General features: G+C 43.8%; 1 protein-coding gene across 1 annotated transcript in view; it reads right to left on the bottom strand.

Annotated features, from left to right (window-relative positions):
* The window catches only part of NRXN3 (neurexin 3), a gene marked incomplete at both ends in the record, with an annotated part of 985,035 nt that overhangs the window by 945,894 nt on the left and 18,480 nt on the right, over positions 1 to 20,661 (bottom strand). The window contains one exon of the mRNA XM_082316881.1: positions 5,505 to 5,522. Within this exon, the coding sequence (XP_082173007.1) occupies positions 5,505 to 5,522 (18 nt within the window). The remainder of the gene's footprint in view (positions 1 to 5,504; positions 5,523 to 20,661) is intronic.

Raw genomic sequence — 20,661 nt, forward strand, 5'->3', positions numbered from 1 at the left:
CTGGTCCAGGATACACATGCAAATCCTTTACGGCACAGCTGAAGAAAGAAATCATGCAAGCCAGGCATTTTTCCAAAAATAAAATGACATCAACTATAGAGAAGAGCACTCTGATGAGTGATGGAATCTGTTGTTCACACCTCCTTTCCTCATTTCCTAAAACTAGTAATTCCTTAAGAAATAGGCTTTTTTTTCCTCCTCTGAGCCTCCTACCCCAGCTCCATCAGCAGTTTCCTTTTCTAGTTAGAGAGGAGAGCTGACAAGTCCCTTGTCTCCCACATGGTCCTTCTTAAAATAAGCATCTTGAGGTTTTCTAAAACCCAAAGACCAAGGAAGATTCCCTAAGAGTCCCCATGTACCAAAAAGAGGGCATTCCAGCAAGGCCAAAGGATGGGACTCCAAGGAAGAAGCAAAACGCTCGTCTTGAGAGATGTGAAGAATGGATGAAGAGAAAAAATCTTTCTGACACCTAGTTCAGACCTTTTACCTGCTAGACAGGTCCGTTTTGCCAAGAGCATGACCTGATTCCTTGGCTGCTGGCATACATGGTGCCTGTATTTTCTAACTAGGCAAAGCAGTAGCACAGGCTGCGGAGCAGTCATTTTTGTTTGATTCAACCATGATATGCACAACAGCCAAGGAGTCCTTGCAGGCCCCAGCAATGAGGCCAGCCGGGAGCGTGGTTTTGTTATTGTAGCCGGAGGCCCACTTGCAATCCAATTACACACAACAGCTGTGCTAGCTCCTCTTTTCCATCCCCTTTGCTTCCTCTGCTATGTAATTCCAGGATAGGTTTTGTCATTATCGGGGTCAGTGAGTCACAGTGAGTGGCACCTACTCTGAGTGATCAAAGGAATAAGAGCATGAGGAAGAAGCCAAAGAGAAAGTCATTTACCCCAACATCTATGGGCAGAAACAGTGATCAAACCATACTATCTATCTCCTTTCCCCCATGGCAAAAACAGTATTCTGACACTGCACATGGCATATTCCTAGAAGTATTCACATAGGGAGGGCTACAAACATGGTGGCGTTTGAAAGCATGAAAATAAACATGCAAGTGTTCACAAAGAAAGACAGCCAAACGCACAAGAGAACATGTGCAGGGAGCAAGACCTGAGGGTGAATGTTTTTTATGGCTGACCCATAAGAAGATGTGTTTCACTGCAAATCAGAGCACCTGATCGAGTACGTGCACAAGTTGGGAAAAGAAGAACTGTTAGGCATGGAATAGAATTCTTCAGCTTGGAAAAGACATCTCTGACAATATATATGATAGAGGTAAAATCCCAAATAATACAGAGCAGGTGAACAGGCACTATTTCTTTTTCCTATTTGTCAGAATACAAGGAGTAGGAGTCACTGAATGAAATTCTCAAGTAACAGGTGTAAAAACAAGTGAAAGAAAGTAGTTTCCACATTTGAATGATTAAAAGATGGGACTTGTTATCACAGGATACTGTGGAGTTAAAAAATATAAGTGGATTAAGAAAAACAAAGACTGGACACGTCCAGAGAAAATATGTCCATCAATGACTGTACAACACCATGATCTGGATGCAGTATCAGGTCAGAAAGTCCTTAAAAAAGCGACTACCAGAAACCACAAAGGTATATCAGGACAAGACCAATGCTAATGTAGTTTCTTAAACTTCTTCCAAAGCATCTGCTTTCATAAAAAGATGCTTCTGGGCTAGATGAATTCTTGCTCTGACCCCAGTGATCACTACTGCCATATTGTTGCAAATGGGTGTGCATGGAGCTGAAAAACATTCACGTCAGTGCAAGAGAATCCGATTTGGGGACAGTGCCCGTGCAAAGGGCATGCAAGAATGAAAACAATGGCAGCACCTACAAAGAAGAACGTTAGCCTGTACAAACTGGTTTCAAACACCTGTGTGAGTGGCACTGAAGATACAGCATGGGTGGATTCTTACTCTGACCTAGTACCTTCTGCAAATAGGAAACTTCAGATGGGCTGAAACACAATTCATACATTTTCATGCCCAAAAAGCAGAGTTCAGCTTTAAGGAAGCAGAAGCCATACAGGTACTGCTTAAATGACCCTATGACATGGAGTTAGGGAGACAGACTAAAACAGCAGCCCTGAGATGAAGGGAAAGAAGCATTAAAAGATGGAGTTTGAAGGATTAAAGACTTGGATCAAAAAAGTGCTAGTATGCTTGCACCTTCAAGGATCTCTGTATCCTTATGAAGGAGTTGTTCAGGCAAACAAGGACTAATTTTTCCTCAGGGCCCCAACTAACTAGGTCATTTCTACTGGGCTGTGTCCATTCAGTTACATGCGAACTCTAGTCAGCAGTAAAATCATGACAGCAAAATGCCCAGAACTTCATCTCAGCCTCCTCCCCATGAACATCTGCAGATCTCTCCCACAAAGGGGGTAAGCGTGGCACAAATAGGAAAAGAACTATTTAAACTTTGACACCCCCCAAGTATCAGTACCAGTCACCATAATACCAAGGACACATATTTGGTTCTTTCTCCTGCACATATTCTTCCACTGAAAAAAAAAAAGTGAGACAGGAGCATATCACTTGCTCCTTGATCTACTGGTCTTTTCCCAACAATTTGTCTTTCAGAACCTAGACCACTGGCAAAGAGTAGAAGGTGCAAAGAAAGGGGCAGATATTGTGCAAAGGTGACAGACGCATCCATTCTGATCTGTGCTGCACACCACTCCCCAGCCAAGGCACTTAACCTCTCTAATAAGGCTCTGAACCTCCATAATGCTCAGCCCAAGATCTCTAACTGTGTTGTAAAGGTAAGGTGAGGCTGTAGCTATAACCCCAAAGGGAAAACTGAAGTACTGAAAGGAGAAATTACTTCTCCTCAACACAACATAGCGAGTCTGTGACGCAGCTGCGTACAGACAGCAAGAGTCCCAACTCCAGGGCCCTGCTTTAAATACCTGACTTTGCTGCTTACAGTGTGGTGGTGTTGTTTTGTGATCAGGGACATAATATTTGCAGGGCAGCTGGGCTAACATCTAACAAGCTCCTTTCACTTGTGAAATAAGCCAGACGGGATCTTCAGTTGGCTCTTGAAAGGAGTGTAGCACACCAGCCCCTGTTGCCAGAGTACCCCTTCTTCACAAGCAGAGACCTCGCAGCCAGGGAAGGCTCATACTACACATTTTTGTTTACTTTGAACAAGACCAACTTCTTTGCACCTTGCAGGAACTGCGGCCAGCAGAGCCCTGTGGTCCCCACTGCTGCCAGCCCCAGCCTGTTCACAGCTGCTTTCTCTTATTGGGGAATCAGTTCTCACCAGTCTATTCAACAATAAAAAATACTCAGTTCATCAATGGGCTCTTTACAGCCCTTCTGCTGCCTGTGGGTAAATAGTTAACACTAGCTCATAAAATCCCTAATTTGTCTTGCAAACAGTGGATGGTTAAAGTAACCATTTTGACAGGGGCCCTGGATTCTGTCCTCACATTACAGATAGCTGGATGACCAAATAGAAAGAAAGCCGCTGCACAGCCAGGCAGAGGGGAATTGCACACCCAAACCCTCACAGTGGTCCACATCGCTGCCCAGTCACACAGCAAATGCACACAGCAATGCCAGTGTCCTCCTCAGGCGGAGCTGAGTAGAGGGATTCTACTGCCTAGGAGTAAACAGTTACAGAGCCCAACAATGAGGTGTGGGTAATTGTCAGACTGAAAACATCCAGACGAGTGCGAGAGCGCATGGAAAAGAGCATTCACGTGTGACTAGAAATCCCCATGAGAAAGCATACAACAGTCCTGAGAACAAGAACACGTGTATGAGCAATGGCGAGAATAAAAAATGCACATCCAAGCATATAAATTATGAGAATAAGAGGGCAGTGGGGCAGAAGAGCCCATTCTAGGAGAGCAGAAGGATGGACTGCTCCAGGGTGCCCACAGTAACAGCAGCATGGTCCTGTCCTGGTTGTGCCACCCCTGCTTGGGCCCCTACTTGTGACACCATTGTGCCCTGCACACTGTGCAGGCCTTGGAGATGGCGTTGATGTTGTTCAAGGCAACACTCGTTCGTGGCATATCATGAGTCCTGTTGGTAGAGCATAGCAAGGCCATGCCTTCCCAATTCAACCCTCCTCCTCTGCCACAGACACCAACAGCTTCAGGATGTGGTGGAGAGACCTGTGACCCCGAGCCCTTGGTGCATGTCCTGTCAGATCCTGCCAAGACAAGAGGAGACAGGAGTTCCTGGACACCTCAGACTGAAGCGGAGTAGGTACGTGTTCAGCCCTGTGGGTCACGGAAAAAATTCAATGTTACGGTTGACAGAGTCTTTCTTCCCAATGCATGCCAGGCAACATTTGCCATTTGGCCACTTCCATCCCCATTGTTGCCAGTTGGGATGCACACAGAATGCAAAGGACCTCAACAGAACAAAAAGAGGGCTGATGAGAGAAACCAAAAGGCTAAATCTGCAAGGAAACTACCCGACCGGCTGGTCCTCACTGCACCTCTCTGAAGTGTTTCACAAAATCTGATTATCCAAGTGCAGAAAAGAAGCAGACTGAACTGAGAACTCATTCCAGGTCCAGGTCAGGTTTAGCAAAAGTTATGCAGAAAGCTGAGAAGGAAAAGAGCCTCGACTTTCCCATTATCCCACTCCAGCCAGGGCAATGCCAGCTGCCTCCCTGGGCTCTCATTTCCATTCCACATAATGACAAACCAGGTGGAGCTGCCTGAGCGTGAGGTAAAAATTAGTTTCTTAAGATTCAGTGGCAGCAGGATGTGGACTACAGCGTAAGGTGGTCTAGTTCGATTAACCCTTGTAGCTGAAGTTGGGGGACTCAGATCCTTTTGGCAATGAGAGAGCAATCTGAGGAGGGAGGTTTGGAGTTCTCTGTGGTAAAATTCTTCCTTGTGGAAGAACTCCCCAAATAAACAAGCACATAAAACACACAGTCTTTTTTCCTTTTAAATGAATCATTTGTGCCTTGTCGGGAATTAAAGTTTTGATACCTAAATAAGATCACACATTCACATTTGGCCAGAAAGATACTCACTGGTTTTTAAAACCTAAAATAAAACAACAAAACCCCCCTTTGTTAGTGGAAATGAAACTCAACAGGTTATCAGTGGGACTAGCAAATGGAGTAGATGCAGTAGGAGTAGGGAAATGACTAAACTAGATTTGTATGCCAGACAACACATGGATGTATCAGAAATAAACTGTATATAATGCAATGTTCAATGCCAGGTAATTAGCAATACAAGCAACCATTTTTAACGTAATTTTCATTCAGAAAACATCCCTTTAACTGACCAACACAACATAATCTCTGAAGAGGGAACTTTGTGACCTTTGCCAATATGAAGCCCTTCTTTTAGCAGACTTTGCAATCCAGACCCTGGGATGTCCAGTATGAAGATTTGTTCTGTACGCTTTCAGGAAGCAGGATGAGATTTCTGCCCCTGATAACTGTCCACCACCACTCCTTAAAGAGCAGCCTTTCAGCTCAGCAAAAGCAACACTTACCTGGAATATGATTGACATCTGTCGAGGTGTTTTCATGGCAAGCAGAAGGGAGAAAAGGAAAAGAGAGAGAGAGAGAAGAGAGAAAAGCCATTAGAGATGCACACAGCAACTCAGCATCCTTGCATGGAAATCAATTTCATGCAAAACCAAAAGTAATTAGGTTTGTTTGAAGGCCACCCATCTGCAGCCAAGCACCCAGCCATGCAAGGGAGGAGGCACTGGCTCCCTCTCCACTGTGCATGTAAAAGTGAATCCACCATCATATCTGTCCGGAGAGAGAGTTCCTGGAATCAGATAAACCCAAGGCACATCAGTTCCTGTAAGAATATTGGTTAAAATATTCTACTGTTTTTCACACACAAATGCAAAAGAACAAAACAAAAATCAACCTGCCTGCAGTAAGTTTCTATCGCACATAAATTCAAGCAAGTTTTCAGAAAAAAGAAAAGAACCTGCTCCCCTTTTACAAGGGGCCATGTGAATTTATGACCACGTGCAAGACACTTAACATAGTCCCAAAGTCTAGAAGAGAGTCCATTCCTTTTCATTCCTCCTGCCCATCATTCGCAAAACAACATCCTTCATTGCAGACAGCAGCAGGGGTGGGGGAGAAAGAGTGCCAGAGGCTTGCACACCCCACATGTTGTCATTTCACAAGATGCTGAATTCAGACCAAATGTCATTCAGTATTTTTTCTCTTTGTGACATAAGTCCACTTTTCAGAATCAATCACATAAACCCCAGAATAAATTAGTCTTTTAAAAAAGAGAGGAGCAAGACTATGTAAGTGATAGCATCAATCACAGAAAAGGCATATCTTTGAATGTAGTGTCTGTTTTGGGCAGACCCCACCAATACCAGAGAATGTACTTTAAAAAAATGCCTCTCATAACTTTTTTAGCATCCCCAGATTAGTCTCGTTCTGAATAGCTACACTTATCATAACACCATGAGGGATGAACCCCTGAAATCTCATGGGATTAGACTAAATCAATATTTTCCTTCCAAGGCAGCCCTCCAAATTAAAAAATTAACTTGCCTGAGGAAACAGTGGGGCCAGGTCCATAGGTAGCATTCTTCCCTGGAGGGTTGTACCTTGCCCAGGCGTTGTGCTGCTGCAGGTATCACCTCTCCAGTAAGACTTCAAAGCAATACATTAACGCTTTGGACTAATACAGGTCCTGGACCACTTCTGCCACAAGTCTAGGAGCATGACACGCTGGGTGCTTTGGCTACACACCAAGGTCTAAGAATGTATTCTCCTTCCCCGAATATCCCCTCCAATTTCTATCAGTATTCCCCCTTGCTGTCCAAACCAGCTGTGTTGCTGTGAAACCAGTGCCACTTGTCTTCCCAAGACACTTGCATTTTGGTGGTGAGTGAGTGATTCCTGTGCATGTTGCTTTTTATTTATCACTTTCTGTTGCTTTTTGCTTATCACTTCGTAATGACTCCAGATTCATTAGAGGAAAAGTCCCTGTGATACATCACACACATATCAAACCATCCTGCCCTAAGGAGGTAATAATCCAAATAAAACAATGCACAAAGAGGGGAGGGACTGTTGCATCAACTCATTTAATTTCCGAAGCTTCTACTAAACATATATGTCAGATCTGATGAGTGTTATTTGTCGCCTTTCCTCTTTTAACACATAATTGTATCTAAGAACTAGTGTCTTGGCATGCAAGCCTGGAAGGACACTTTAGCACTGAAAGTTTGCCTGAAAGTAATTATTTTTAGGTAGGAAAAGAAAACAAGTGTCAGGCAGCAAACCATGCACTGAGGATAGAAGGCAAAAGGAGGAGAGAGCGGGGCAGAAGGAAGGAGCAGACCTTTAAACACCACTGCAGAATGAGAGCACGATGCCAAAGAATTTACAAGTCCACAGCTAGGACGTTAGCTGAGGTGTTGCTTGGGAAAATCAGTGGCAGTCAGAGAAGATGGTCACACATTTCAGAAGAGTAAGAAGGGAGCACCATAAGGTACTGCAAATGTTTCTGATAATCCAGCAGCTGCCCCAAAGCCTATTCTAAGCAGGTACAAAGCTCTAGACCCATGTTGTCCTCTCAGCCTCCCTGCACGCCTGACAAAGGAGTGGGCACAGCTGCAGCCAGGGCTACCTTGGGGAGCCCGGGAAGAGCAGGCAGCCTCACCAGGGTGTCTGTGCTCCAGGAGGAAATCTGTGGGATGTTTAGGGAATAAAAAGGATCAGTAGATAGAAAGGGCAAAGGAAAGAGCTAACCAAGGATGAGCAAGGGATAAACACATTAAGCAAATAAGAGAAGAGGCAGTGGGCTGTAACTGATACACTGCTTGAAATAATACTTATTTAACTGTGCGTGAATTAAACAGGTCATGAAGCTGTTAAAAAGGGGAACAATGAAGTGTTAAGAGCTACAGAAGCATTTCTAAAACGTAGTTTCTCAATGGCAAGTAACAGGGGGCAGACAGCGAGGGGATTTCCTTTTACCCGTATTTTTTGGGATGTCCCTAAGAGCAGGCATCCCTGATCCTGAGTGGTTTTACTCTTAGCTTTCTTTTTGCTGTATCTTTTTTGGAAAGTCTCCACCCAACATAATTTCTGTATACACTAGTTGCATCAGAAAAGTCACTGTTTGTATCTCTGCAACACTTTTGCAGTATTTACCCAGGTGGCAGCCCAGGTCATTAGTGTTACTTCCCATACTAAATACAAAGGGAGTTTCTCATATTGCAGACACCCCCCCCCATGTGGTATCTGCTGGCAAATGCTGATTTTCAAATGGTGAAAGTACTTGTTTTTTATTTTAAAACACACAGGAGAAAGCACTGCTTTCTTTGTGAAGACAAAAATGGTGTACAGCCAGTCAGTCCTCACAAAAGACCCTACAATACATACCACTGTGGCATAGCATTGAAATCGCCATGCAAGTCCTCACAGGAAACCCCGTAACACCTCTGCAGTGTGGTGTGCCAGTCCATTGTGGTGCGCAATTAAAACTGTGGTTGCATATATCGACAAAAGGGACCCTTAATAAGAAACCTCTGATGCAGTACCTGAAGGCTGGTGGCTCCACAACTAGAAGAAATCTAATGCCTCAAGAAAGGTAGAAGACAGAGATAGCAAATAGGTAGAACAACCAGATTTGGGGAGCTGAGTTGACTCTCCTTCAGACCCTGCCATCTGAGACATTCTCTCGAATTCTCTTCATGTTTTCCTAGTTTGTTTTCAAAAGGACTGTTTAAAACATGTCCCCACTCTCTTCCTTGTCCATCAGCACTACCTTCCTCCCCCCATAGGGACTGAGGAGGTACAGCATTCCCCAATTAAACAGGGAGCAGGCAGAACCTATGGCTAACAAAAAGCCCAGTGACCATGGGACTTACTGCTGTGCAGATGGAGGTTTCTCCACTTTCTCCAGCTCAGAGCACTTCAAACACAGAAAGGTCTGCCTCTTAACAAAAGACAAGGCAGAGTTTGCTTTATCCTATACACAAGAGTCCATTTATTGCTCCTTTGTAAAGGGCTGAGCAGCAAGCCGGTGCTGTTTGCTTTTGTTCTTTGATGCTAATAGCTGGGTTGAAAGAGGGATCAGCAGGGCTGCTGCCTTTGTCTGGTGCAGCCCCAGTCATCTGGGTGGGGTGGAAGGGGAAGGAGGAGGATGAAGAGAAGCGGGAGGAACAAAGCAAACATTATTATAGCTCAGATCATTCCCGTGCCTGTAGAGGAAACATCTGAGGTATTTTTAACTCTAACATTTTTAACAAGAAGTTTAGCAATAAGGGAAGGCGTTATGAGAGTGCACTTCTCTCTCCAACTGGAAGACAAGGACAGCACAGACTTTCTATGCACACCAGCTCTACCAGTACACATCACCTTGACCTGAAGAGACCTGCTTTTATTCCCATCTCCTTGGCCCATTCAGTCTTGTCCCCTGCTTTGATGGGCTGTGGACACCTGTCTTCTGCCAGCTAAACTGAGAGCCACTGACTGAATTCACACATCGCAAACCAGCTGTCAGGCGGGAGCATCCTAGGCTAAGTGGAAATAAGCACCTACAAGGGAATGGCACTAGCTGGTACTATGAGTCCCTCAAGCTCTCCAGCATCCCCCTCCAGGGCTCTCTGGTTACCCTCTCTCTGAACGCCAATGTGTGGAGAGGACTGGGGAGCAGGGAGAAACTGGGGAGAAGAGGAGGAGGGCAAAAGTTATAACACTTAGAGCCATATTTTTGTCACAGCACACCAACTCCCAAATAAGAGGAGATCCTGCCTTTAGACAGGAAAATTACCTTATTCTGAAGCTACTTCAGCTACCAACACCTAAAAAAGCTTTTCTAAAGCAGATTTGGCTCTCATCATGCTGCAAATACAGAAAATGGATACAGGTACAATTTCACTGGCAGAAGCATGACTGGTTGGGAACTCTCAGTTACTTACTTTGACTTAACTGATATATATGAAAACAGTTCAGAGACCACAGATTGATGCATTTATGGCAGCCTGTGAAATGATTCAAAAGATATGTGATGAGCCAGCCTGGGCTCCTGTGGTGTAGTAGTAAGAGATGCTGGTGACTCAGAACCAGGTGATTTCCTCTTAACTGAGCTCTGATGCAACACTTTAACAACATGATGAAGAGCGGCATTTTGGCTGAGCTGGAAACCTTTCAAATTGCAATGAGCAAAGTCTTCATTAATTTGATACTTCATCAAACAAAGCGTTAATTCCAGATGCTGATTTGGCAAGGGGTCTTATTCCATCCTAACCGGGTCTGTTAAGGTAAAGGTAAACATATGGTCCTACTTCACCTCCTACGCCAAGCTGTTGGGGACCAGTGTTGTTGGTGCAAAACTGTACAGACTCCTTGTCTTTCTCTTCAGGACACAGTGGTTCAAAGCCACCTGGGAGGGTTACAGTGACATAAAAAGAAATAGCATTTACATTGTATAAACAGCTTCTAAAAACAATTTGCTTGGGTAAAGACGAGCTCCATAATGAGATCAATTCCAAGCATTAGCACAACATCCCTGTAGTGCCCATGCTCACACAGGAGACGGGCACCTCGAAGAGTGTTGTATTTATGGTTAACTAGGTTAAAATCTTGGCTCCATTAAATTCATAAAAGACTTGGCATTTACTTTGATAGTGTCATGATTTCATCCCTCATATTTACTTAACATCTTTTGTCTTACTCAGGTAGTAGGCCCCATCCCTGGTATCCTTCTACTGATTCCAATGGAATTGCCACAGAAGTAAATTTGACCAATTCTGTTTAATCTGCTAAACGTACTGAAACAAATCCAAGACCACTCGAGCCTATGATGTCTGTCACTGAGCTGCACACTGGGATCATGAAGAACTTCACAGTGTTAGCAGGTGTAGGCCTTATTGTCTCACTCCAGAAGAATAGGACCCTGTAATTTGTGTTAATGGAGTGTTGAACACTTCTGATTTTATTCAGTAGAGACAAGTGGTGACACATACACAAACAAGTTCATTACAATCAATTACATTTCTCTGCGTCCTTTGTCCTACGGGATCTCTTAGGCTTCAGTCTCTTGGGAATAGTAGTACTCACTTGATATGTTGCATAGAATTGCAGACATTTGTGGTACTGTGCCTTTGCACAGCTAATACTTGGGACCTCAAAGCACTTATTAGCTGTGAATATAGGAATCATTCATCCAGTACTGAAATGCAGCCAGCTCTGAAGTGAAAGAGACAGATGTTTAACAGCTTATAGGAACGCCATACAGCAGATTAGCGTGTCAGAGTTAGAACAACAAGAACTACTTAAAGAGGCAGAATGAACTTGGCTGATTCCACTAAAAGTGCCATGTGATTGTAAAGCACTCCTGATTTAAATGAGGTGAAGGGATTTGATTTCAAATCTTATCTGAATGATTAACAGTGATTTGATGCCTCCAATGCTCTTCTCCATACTGCGTGCATTAATGTCGTGAGCAGCCTGCCCTCTCCACAGGGTCAAATGTGAGGCTGACTGACCTGTGCCTGAGTATGTCACCCTCCAAAGCATATGAAGTTTGAGTGGATCCTATACCTACTAAAGAAAATGGACCCTTTACCTCAAGGGACCAAGCTTTCTCCTCTCAGGCAACCAAGATACTCAGGCAGAGTGTGTGCTCTGGCTAGCTGGGGAGACATTTGCAAGCCACTATGGTTTCGCTACAATTGCCTGACCATTTAGAAAACTGCTTTCATATCAACATGGTACAGATGGATTAAGTATGCCTGCTGCTTTCAGAAACCAATGCTCAGAGTTACTTAGCTCCAGTAAGAGTAAAAAAGCTAGAAAAAAAAAAAATCTTAGAGAAATGAATTCATAATAATCCCTCTAATTAACTCTGTATCACTACTATTCTTAGATAAAGCTGCTTGCTGATTTCACGGCGTTCAGTGAAAGTACCATCCTCTCCCACACATCCCAACAAATATGCTCATGTGTATTCCTCGGGGCCCTGGCTACATTGTTGGGGAAAAAGTCGGTAGTTCTCTATCCTACTACTAGCAAAAATCCAACCAGAATTTAATTACACGCTGCCCTCCAAACAATCTGTTGATCTTCACTTAAACTGCCTAGATACATTGCCTGAGCACTGTAGGATGAAGCTTCTTTCTATTTCATCCTAGGTGCCTCGGCACTGGAGGAAACAGAAGATTTGCTCCCTGCTATTTTGCACAGCACCCCTGTACTTGTCCATTCAGCCACTTGAGTCCACAGTCTTGTGGAGCACACAAAGATGAAGGGCAGGTGCAAGCAGAAAAAAACAGTGGTGTCCTCTGTATTCACCATAGATAGACTGACAAGAAACTTATGATGCAGAAAGGGAAGTTTTGGTTTAATGTCAGAAAAATTTGGTAGCAACAGGGTAGTGAGGCTCTGGAATAGCTTGGCTACTGGGAGTTAGCCACCAGCATTGGAGGCTATTAAGAAAAGACAAGTATTTCTCATTAATTTTTCAGATACACCTGATCTTGTCTTGAAAAGACTAGTTGACCCTTGAGACCTTTTCCAATCCCATTTTCTACGATTTTATTATTCTAATTCAAAATGCACTCTCCCTAGACAATCCCGTCACTAACAGCTGCCAGGCATCTCAAGCTAAGAGCTTCAGTAATGGAGCAAGGCAGACACCAAGGCCGAGCTTCTGACAGCAGCCAAGCGCGAGTACTCAGGGAAGAGTCAAAGGAACTGAGAAAATGAACAGCTTCCAGCAATGGCAGACTGGTGGAGGTTGCATCATAATCAAAATGTTTAACAGTCCTTGATGGACTTTCACCTCCTTGAATTTCCCTCTCTTCTGGAGAATTGATGCAGTGTGAAACAGTAGTTTCATTTGTTTGTTTAAAACCTGCAGCTGAATATATCACACTGGGCATCCCCTACCTGTTGCTTTACAAAATATTATGAATAAACATTCTCTATTCAGCATCGCCACAGCACTCGATTATAACTATCTATCTACCCCACCTCCTGCTTTAGCCAATTCTTTTCTAAACTGAAGAGTGCTGGTCTGCCAAGACCCTCTGCATATGGCAGCCATTCTGTGCCTTCCGTGCAAAGACATCTAAGTTACCTACAGCGGGACCAGTTTTGAATTGTATCCTTGGGTTAGTTGTACCAGGCCATTTGTGTATATTTTAGCACAGGTCTAAACCCATCGGAAGCCTGTCCCTCCCCTAGGGGCATACAGTACTACACAATCTGGCCAAAAATCCAATGAGAACAAAGCTATTATTCTTGTCAGAAACACAGGCTGAGAAGTTTATGAATAAAAAAATACAGACTGTGTTTGAACAAATCAGCCTAAGAGCACTCTACCTCTCTGCAGATCCTTGTTCCTCACCAGGGCCAGATGCAGATCCAGACCCCCTCTTCTCTTTCTGTTTAGCAGTTATCACCCATGCAACCCTATAAAGAGCACTCATCTGCCCTTGAATTCACTTGCAACACTTGGGCCAAGAACAAGCTATAGCTTCTGTGAAGGAGGAATAGATACCAGAGGACAAACAAAGCATGCCATAGAAAAACACGGACACTGATAGTGTGTGCCCAAGTTACGCATGTACAGTACACAGTCTCTTCCACAAACACTATGATTTGTCATTCAATGTTCCACACAAACAGCAAAAGCTGCCATATGGTTCATCATGCTACGTACTAGAAGTGCCAAAGCTTTTTCCACTTAAGTGGCCACTCACAGAAAAAAAGGGGACTAAATTACTTTCCTGCTTTTAGCTACATTACATATTTTAGCTACAATATTTGGGACCACTATTTATAAGCAATTCATATATTAGAAGCAGTGGCAGGGTTACATAGAAAGTTGCTTTTGCATTTTCATAGGTCATCTTCAGTGGTAAAAAGAGGAAGATGATTTCTCTTTCCCTCCCAGCTCAGATGAAACAAGAATCTATGACCTTCTAAAAGCACACACTGCTCATGCTTCTGCCTGTTTTTTCACACTTCTGTAACATTACCTGGGCATATCTGTACCTGCTTCCATGCTAACACTTATGGCTGGAAACTCCTATCCTCATTCAGATTTCCCTTCAAGGTAAGACAGCCTCACTCACACTTTGCAAAGCCTTTCAAAAACTACTTGCAAGAGAGTTACATTCCCATGGACAGCTGCTTCCTCACGTTCTAACTACAGCTGAAACTATCTTCCCATTACAAGCCCAATTTTCTCTTGACTTTAACAAGGACTAAATCAACCAATGTGACACTTTGGTGGCTGCATCATATCACAGCAAGAGATGTTCTTGTAAGCTGGAGGTGACCCACACAACAGATCTTAGGTGAACAGGAGCCAGTTTCTCTCCAACAGCCTTCCTATTTTAATTGATTTAGGCATCAGGCAGGGATGGCAACTGGATGGATCTCCCTAAACGAAATACCTTCCCCACCAGGAATGCCCTCCTGCGGCAGTGTGCTCCCCCTGTACCCTCCTGTCCCCCCCACACCTGACCTTTTCCCATGGCCCTGCTCAGGTGATAATCACCAGTGACAGTTGTGATGGATGCATCCAGCTCAGAGTGGATTTGGGGGAGACAGATAACAACACAACAGGCAAGGGCTAATTTATGGCAATGTGTCTACCTAACCACAGTGCTGGTCAGTGTCCAACTCAAGCTAGATTTGGAAGAAACTAACATACGAAGTTGGTATGTAAATATGACTATGAGTCAATCATCTAACGCCCATAAATAGTAAGCAGCCCAGGAGCCCTTCGAGCATTCCTGCAAGGCAGTGGGCTGCACGCCAGGATCTCCCCTTGAGTAGGGACGCCTCTCAAGGTTACTCCTCGAGGTTGAGAGATTCCTTGCCACAACAGATCCTCAGTAAGTGAATAAAAGCATGTCAAACTTTGAAATCTTAGCTAAGTGACATAAAGGATTGATTGCACATATATAATCCTTCATACATAAACCGTTGACCAGGTCTGGGACTAGGATTGGACCCAGGCGCACCTAGACTCCTCTTTGAGAAGGAGTTTAGAAAGCAAGGGGGTCCTCTCTGAACCTCATGACTCAATGGGAGGGTCTCCCTGACAGTCTTGTCTAACCCTGTCCTCTATGCAGTAAATAATCAAGCGTATCTATCTTGCCATCGAATCTTGTTAAACCACTGTCGCATTTATTATCAAACTTTGTTATCAATAAACATATTGCTCCTACAAGTGCACTCTCACTCCATCCGCGACACCTCCCTGGATCCACCAACATAGCTGCTTCTTCTCAGATCTCTCAGATCCAGCAAACGCAATAATGCTAGAAGGTTATCAGAACATAAAGATGACAGCTGATGATGATGCGCAACATTGCTGATGATAATGCACAACAGTGGACTTTCCCATACTGACCACCACAAAAATTAACCTATTTTTGAGCAGTCTCATGGCTTACACTAAAGTGAACTAGCCATGTGACCCAAGAAGCTAAAACTAGTTTAATTGCAGGCACTCTGCTCTCCGCTCAAAGTACTGCAATCAGGCCCGTAGTGTTTCACCTTTGTCTGCATCACCTGCAAGACCGACACACAGACTGGAAACCAGGGCATTACATTACCCACCATATGCCACAGGAAGAGAGTGACTCTCCTCCTGTTGAGCAGGAACCTGCACGCATGCTGAGTATTTTCAAGCTTTGTCGTGTTCTCAGAACATCACCATGACAGCTACCAAAGGCATTTATTACCCCCAAATCCATTGCAAATTGTGCTGCCTCCATTCCTCTCTTATCATCCAAAAAATGATAGACATGAATGAACTTTGGGCATACTCCCTGTAACATATACAGCACTGAGGATATTCAATAAATAGTAACACAAAGAACAGAAAAAGGAGTTAACACAAGGAGATTTGCAAAAAAAGTGATAAGTAAGCAGAGAAAGGTCTCGTTAAGCCTATGAAGTGGCCCAAGCTATAATCTATTTGCTGTACCCAGTCTCGGAATTAATAAAACAAATCCCTCAATAAGTCTGACAGAGTTATTAGAGGATGTTAATATTCCCCTCAGAGCAATCTGAAGAAGCGGAGCTGGAGCCACAGAAGGCTGTGACTAAGCTAGTCAGGCAAGGGTGGAGGGAGAGGAAGGGGGACACTTCTCCAAACCCACCTGACTCCCATTGTCAGCATTGCTTACTCCTACCCAGCCTGCTCTGGAAAGGGTCAGAGGCTGCAGAACAAGGGGGAAACCTGCAAGGAGGAAAACTCCCCATCCTCACTTCTGCTGCCAACCTAATCTTACACGAGGCAGGAAGAGAGATGCTGCTCCACTGAGCTCTGTGCTACCTGAGCCCTTCCCTGCTCACAGCAGGCCTGGGTGCCAGGCCACAGCAAGGAGGACATCCCACACCACTGGCCTCAGAGGCCACCACCTGAGCTCTGAAGAAGAGGCAGCTTGTGCAGCCTTGGAGGGCAAGGAACACTCCTTTGCCCAGTTACATCTGGCACTTACTAGTGCCATGTGCCAACACTCCTTGTGCTGCATTGCAGCATCCCAAGACAGAAATGGCATAGTACAGCCATCTGCAAGGCACACAGATGTCGCATAGAAATAGAGAGGTGGCATTTTCCACATTAAAAGGGACCTCTAGCAGGCTCCACCCAGTAGCCCAGATATTGTATCTTCAGTATCATGGTACCTTTTTGTTGGAAGGTCTAAGTAGAATTATTAGCATTTCATCACTGAATCCAACTCACACAATGTTTCACACCTCCCTAAGATTCCTGAGATTATATACCTCTTCTTGAAAAAAGGCGGGGGGGGGATAAAACTCCCACTTTCTTTCTCAATACTGATTATAGCTAATACAGAACCAAATCTAGGTTTATTACAGGATTCAGACTGGATTAATTTGTAACTCAGTTCTGTATTGGGAGCCTTGCAAAAACCACTGTATTCAAGGAGTTAGTGATCTTGACCAGGTCATGTCTTCTCTGTTGGGCCTTGTACTTACGGCTTGAGAAGCCCGTACGTTAGCAGGAGTAGCCACTGCATGGGAACCTGCTGGAGTGCCCTGTGCCAGCCTGTGCTGGGTGCTGGTGGGTGTTATGACAGAAATAACATCCCAACCCATCAGGAGAAGATACTTGATTCTGTTTGCTACACAAAATAAAAGGCACTACAGCATGGGAAGGAGAAGGAAATCCATCCAAGGTCCATCTGATGCTGCATGAAAGCAAGCTTCCCAGCTTGTGAAGGGATATAAGATTTACCCGCCATCTATATTCCCCTTTTTATTATATCTTATCAAAACATCTATTTTATTACACCCTTTGTTGTTGAGCCTTCTTATTTAGGTCTGGAAAAATCCCTGCATGCTATCTCTCGCTCGCTTTCTCACCCACCTGCTCCCCAGTGCGGAACAGCTCTAAGGGAAAGACTCCTCAGAATAGGCTGCCACAGTGCTGGTTAGCCACCTGGTGCCATCAGGTGCTAAGATTTATGTTTCAGTAGGTCTCTCTGGCCAAGGAACCACTCACAGTCTCCTGTTCTAAACACTCATCTCCCTGAATTGCCTACTGATTTGAAAATAAAGACCATGATCTTGAAATTTACTTGGTACCTATAATGCGCGTAGCATGCCTCTGGGTTTGGTATAAGTAAGTATCAACTAATTATTGATTCATTCACTCCAATTCCAATTAGGATGGAGTTCCAGTGTGCCTGCAAAGTGAGAACTCTATTTATTACACATAAAAATATATAGCGTATGCTCCTCCAACTTAGAATAATCACCCTAAATACAGCCCAAGTAATCAGAAGAAATGCATCTTCTTTTGCTCTCCCTCCTACACCTACATATCATATTTAGAGTATGTGTTAGTGGGTTTTACATTCCATGTTATTGCTGTATTTGCTGCTGCAATATATATATTTAAATTAAATAGAAGTCATCAAGAGGTTCTATTGGAAGCATTTGCCTTGCTTATTGTTGAAAGGCGCTGCTTGGAAAAGAGTAACTGCTGACTTAAGTAAATGTGAAACATAACGACGGGAAACAGCTGCATTCTGCGTCTTTCAAAACACTAAATTTTCTTGTGTGAATGTCTAAATGTAGACCTCCAGCATGCAGCAGGATCCATGCAGATGCAGACCCAAGTGCATAATCACAGGGCAGGGTAGGACCTCGTACCCACTGAATTCAGCAGATGTCTCTCTTCGTTGAATGGACTAGGATCAGGCCCCTAAAATTACCAGCACTTGCATGCAGAAGAATTTTGGGTTTGTTTTTTCTATACACGGTCCAAAACACTTTAGATTAATGTGTTAACATAATACACATAAGCTCATACCCAGAACAACAGAAAACAGCCAGAGAAGGTGTAGAAAGAAAGAGCTGTACATCTTTTTGGCATTGAAAAAATGCTTTAAAATTTCTCCTCTTTCTTAAATCTGTGAAAAGGAGTGTGTGCAATAAATAGCTTCCATGCTCATTTTCTCACATCTGTTATACAAAAGACACTGCTGAGCAGTATGAAGCTTTTCACCTCCAAGCCACCAGTTCAAATCCACTGTATGTCAATAAAGATTCAAAGTTATTCCCAGCTAGCAGTCCTTCCATGACCTAAATGAAAGCAGATGAGTGGAGCCCTCAATTCATATCCTGGCTGATTTCTGAATCCAGAAAAGCCACCATCATAATAATTGGCTTCCAACAGTACACAAACGTGTTGAGCACTGTATAAACTGAGAAAGCACAACCCCCCCCACCACGAAGACTGCAAAACACACTGTCAAACACTAGCACTAATTGATACCTCACCTGGGTCTTAAGCACAGAAAGAACACAATTTAGTCTCTTATTTCTAAATGTAATCTCTTTGCAGAAAATTTCCACCAGATGCTTGTTGCATGAGTAAAAGCTAGTACCCCTCCTCCAGGAACTGTTATTCCTCACCAGCCGGGAGCCAGCTCTAAGTGTTCATGCACAAAAAGCATGGAAAAGGAAGGTGTTAGGACCAGCAGCGTATGCCAGGCCGTCCCAGGGTATTTGTCTCTCCATGTCAGTGATGAGGTTATGAAGACCCACAGCCCCTCTTATTCCCCAAACAATTCAGGCATGAACTAGGCTAATAATCAGCTTATTCTGATTACACCTTACAGAGCCTCATTCACTACCAGGTGAGTAATCAGGCCCATACTTAAAGAGCTAATAAAGACTTCCTTCACTAGGGAGACACAGCCCTGAAACAAAACAATAACCATTAAGGAGCAGAGATGCAATTCATCTTTGGATTTCAGTGATGGTCACAAGCACTATTGCTGAGCGATTTGGAAGAGGGACTGTACCTTCTTTTCTATGCCTTCTAATAACTAAAAGGGTAATATCTGTTCTCGCTTCTTCAAGAATATGTCAGTGTGGATCCCACTGGAAATGACTGGAAAGCAGTAGCCTTCCAGGACTGTAGGAGAAAATTATTTCAGCTATATCAAGGAGTGACTGAAGGGCAGTATTCCTGAACTAGCATCTGACCTAGCTGCCTTTTCAAAGACATAATGTTTAACAAGATACAAAATGGATTATTCTGTATTGACACCTCACAACATGTTGCGGAAGCAGGCACTAACAGTGCTTACAGAACCACAGAATCACAAGTAGTTGCAGTTTGAAGGGACCCCTCAAGACCATTTATTCTGATCCCCCGACTCCCTCAGGGTCATACTAGAGCAGGTTGCTCAGGACTTTCACTAGCCAGGTTTTTGCTGTCTTCAAGGATGGAAGACTATGCAACAGTTGGTGAAGTGTGCCTGGATATGCAAAACAGCCCACTCGTTTAAAGAGAGCTGGATATAACCTCTAAGTGGTTCAGAAAGGTATATCTTTGATAGGCTGGATGTAGCCATAAATACACAGGAAAGTGGTCCAAGAGATGTACTCCTTTCCCCTCCACAGAGGGATGCAAGTTTGAGAAGAACAGCACAGATAACGATTTGCAGAGAACCCCAAGGTCACAGTAGGAATGAAGCTGGGGTTTCAGTTATGGAGTTACGGAGTTTCAATACCATGTTTTTGCAATTGAATGCTGCATGATACAGCTGAAGGAGCTGAAGATGAGTCTTTCTATTAGGGGACATCCACAAGAAGAAACATTCACATATAGTAGAGTCTAATGCTGCTTCAAAGCAAACTTTAGAAAGCAGACACTGAGGCTCCAGGTAGAAGTTAAGTCTCTAATGAAATAAAGTCAGTATGACGTAGATCCTGAAGGAGTACTAATACTGGTAATACTGAATTTAAAAGAGAAGACGTGATTGGATGTAACTGCATAAGTATGTGATACACTGATATTGTTGCAAGGTGAACCCCAAAAATTGAATATTAATCCAGCATGTTGCAAGAACAACATGTAGGAGCCATCTTTTTACCAGGGACTTGCACAGGTTCAGATAGCTTTAAGCAGCTCCTATTTAAAACTCATACTCTGAGAAGTAACTCCTCCTGGATGAGAACTTGTTGGCTTGCATGAAAATCTCCTGACTCTGTAAGAAGCAAACTGGTAGTCATATTCAGCAGCTCACCTCCCATCTGTCATGCACAGCAGCCACTCAACTAGGAACATCATCTGCAGGTCATTATGGTATACATCCACATAAGATGGAAGAAGGGTGGAGGCTAGCTGGACATCTAGACAGGTATGAC

Source organism: Platalea leucorodia, assembly GCF_965183815.1.
Source record: "Platalea leucorodia genome assembly, chromosome: 7".
Classification (NCBI taxonomy): Eukaryota; Metazoa; Chordata; class Aves; order Pelecaniformes; family Threskiornithidae; genus Platalea; species Platalea leucorodia.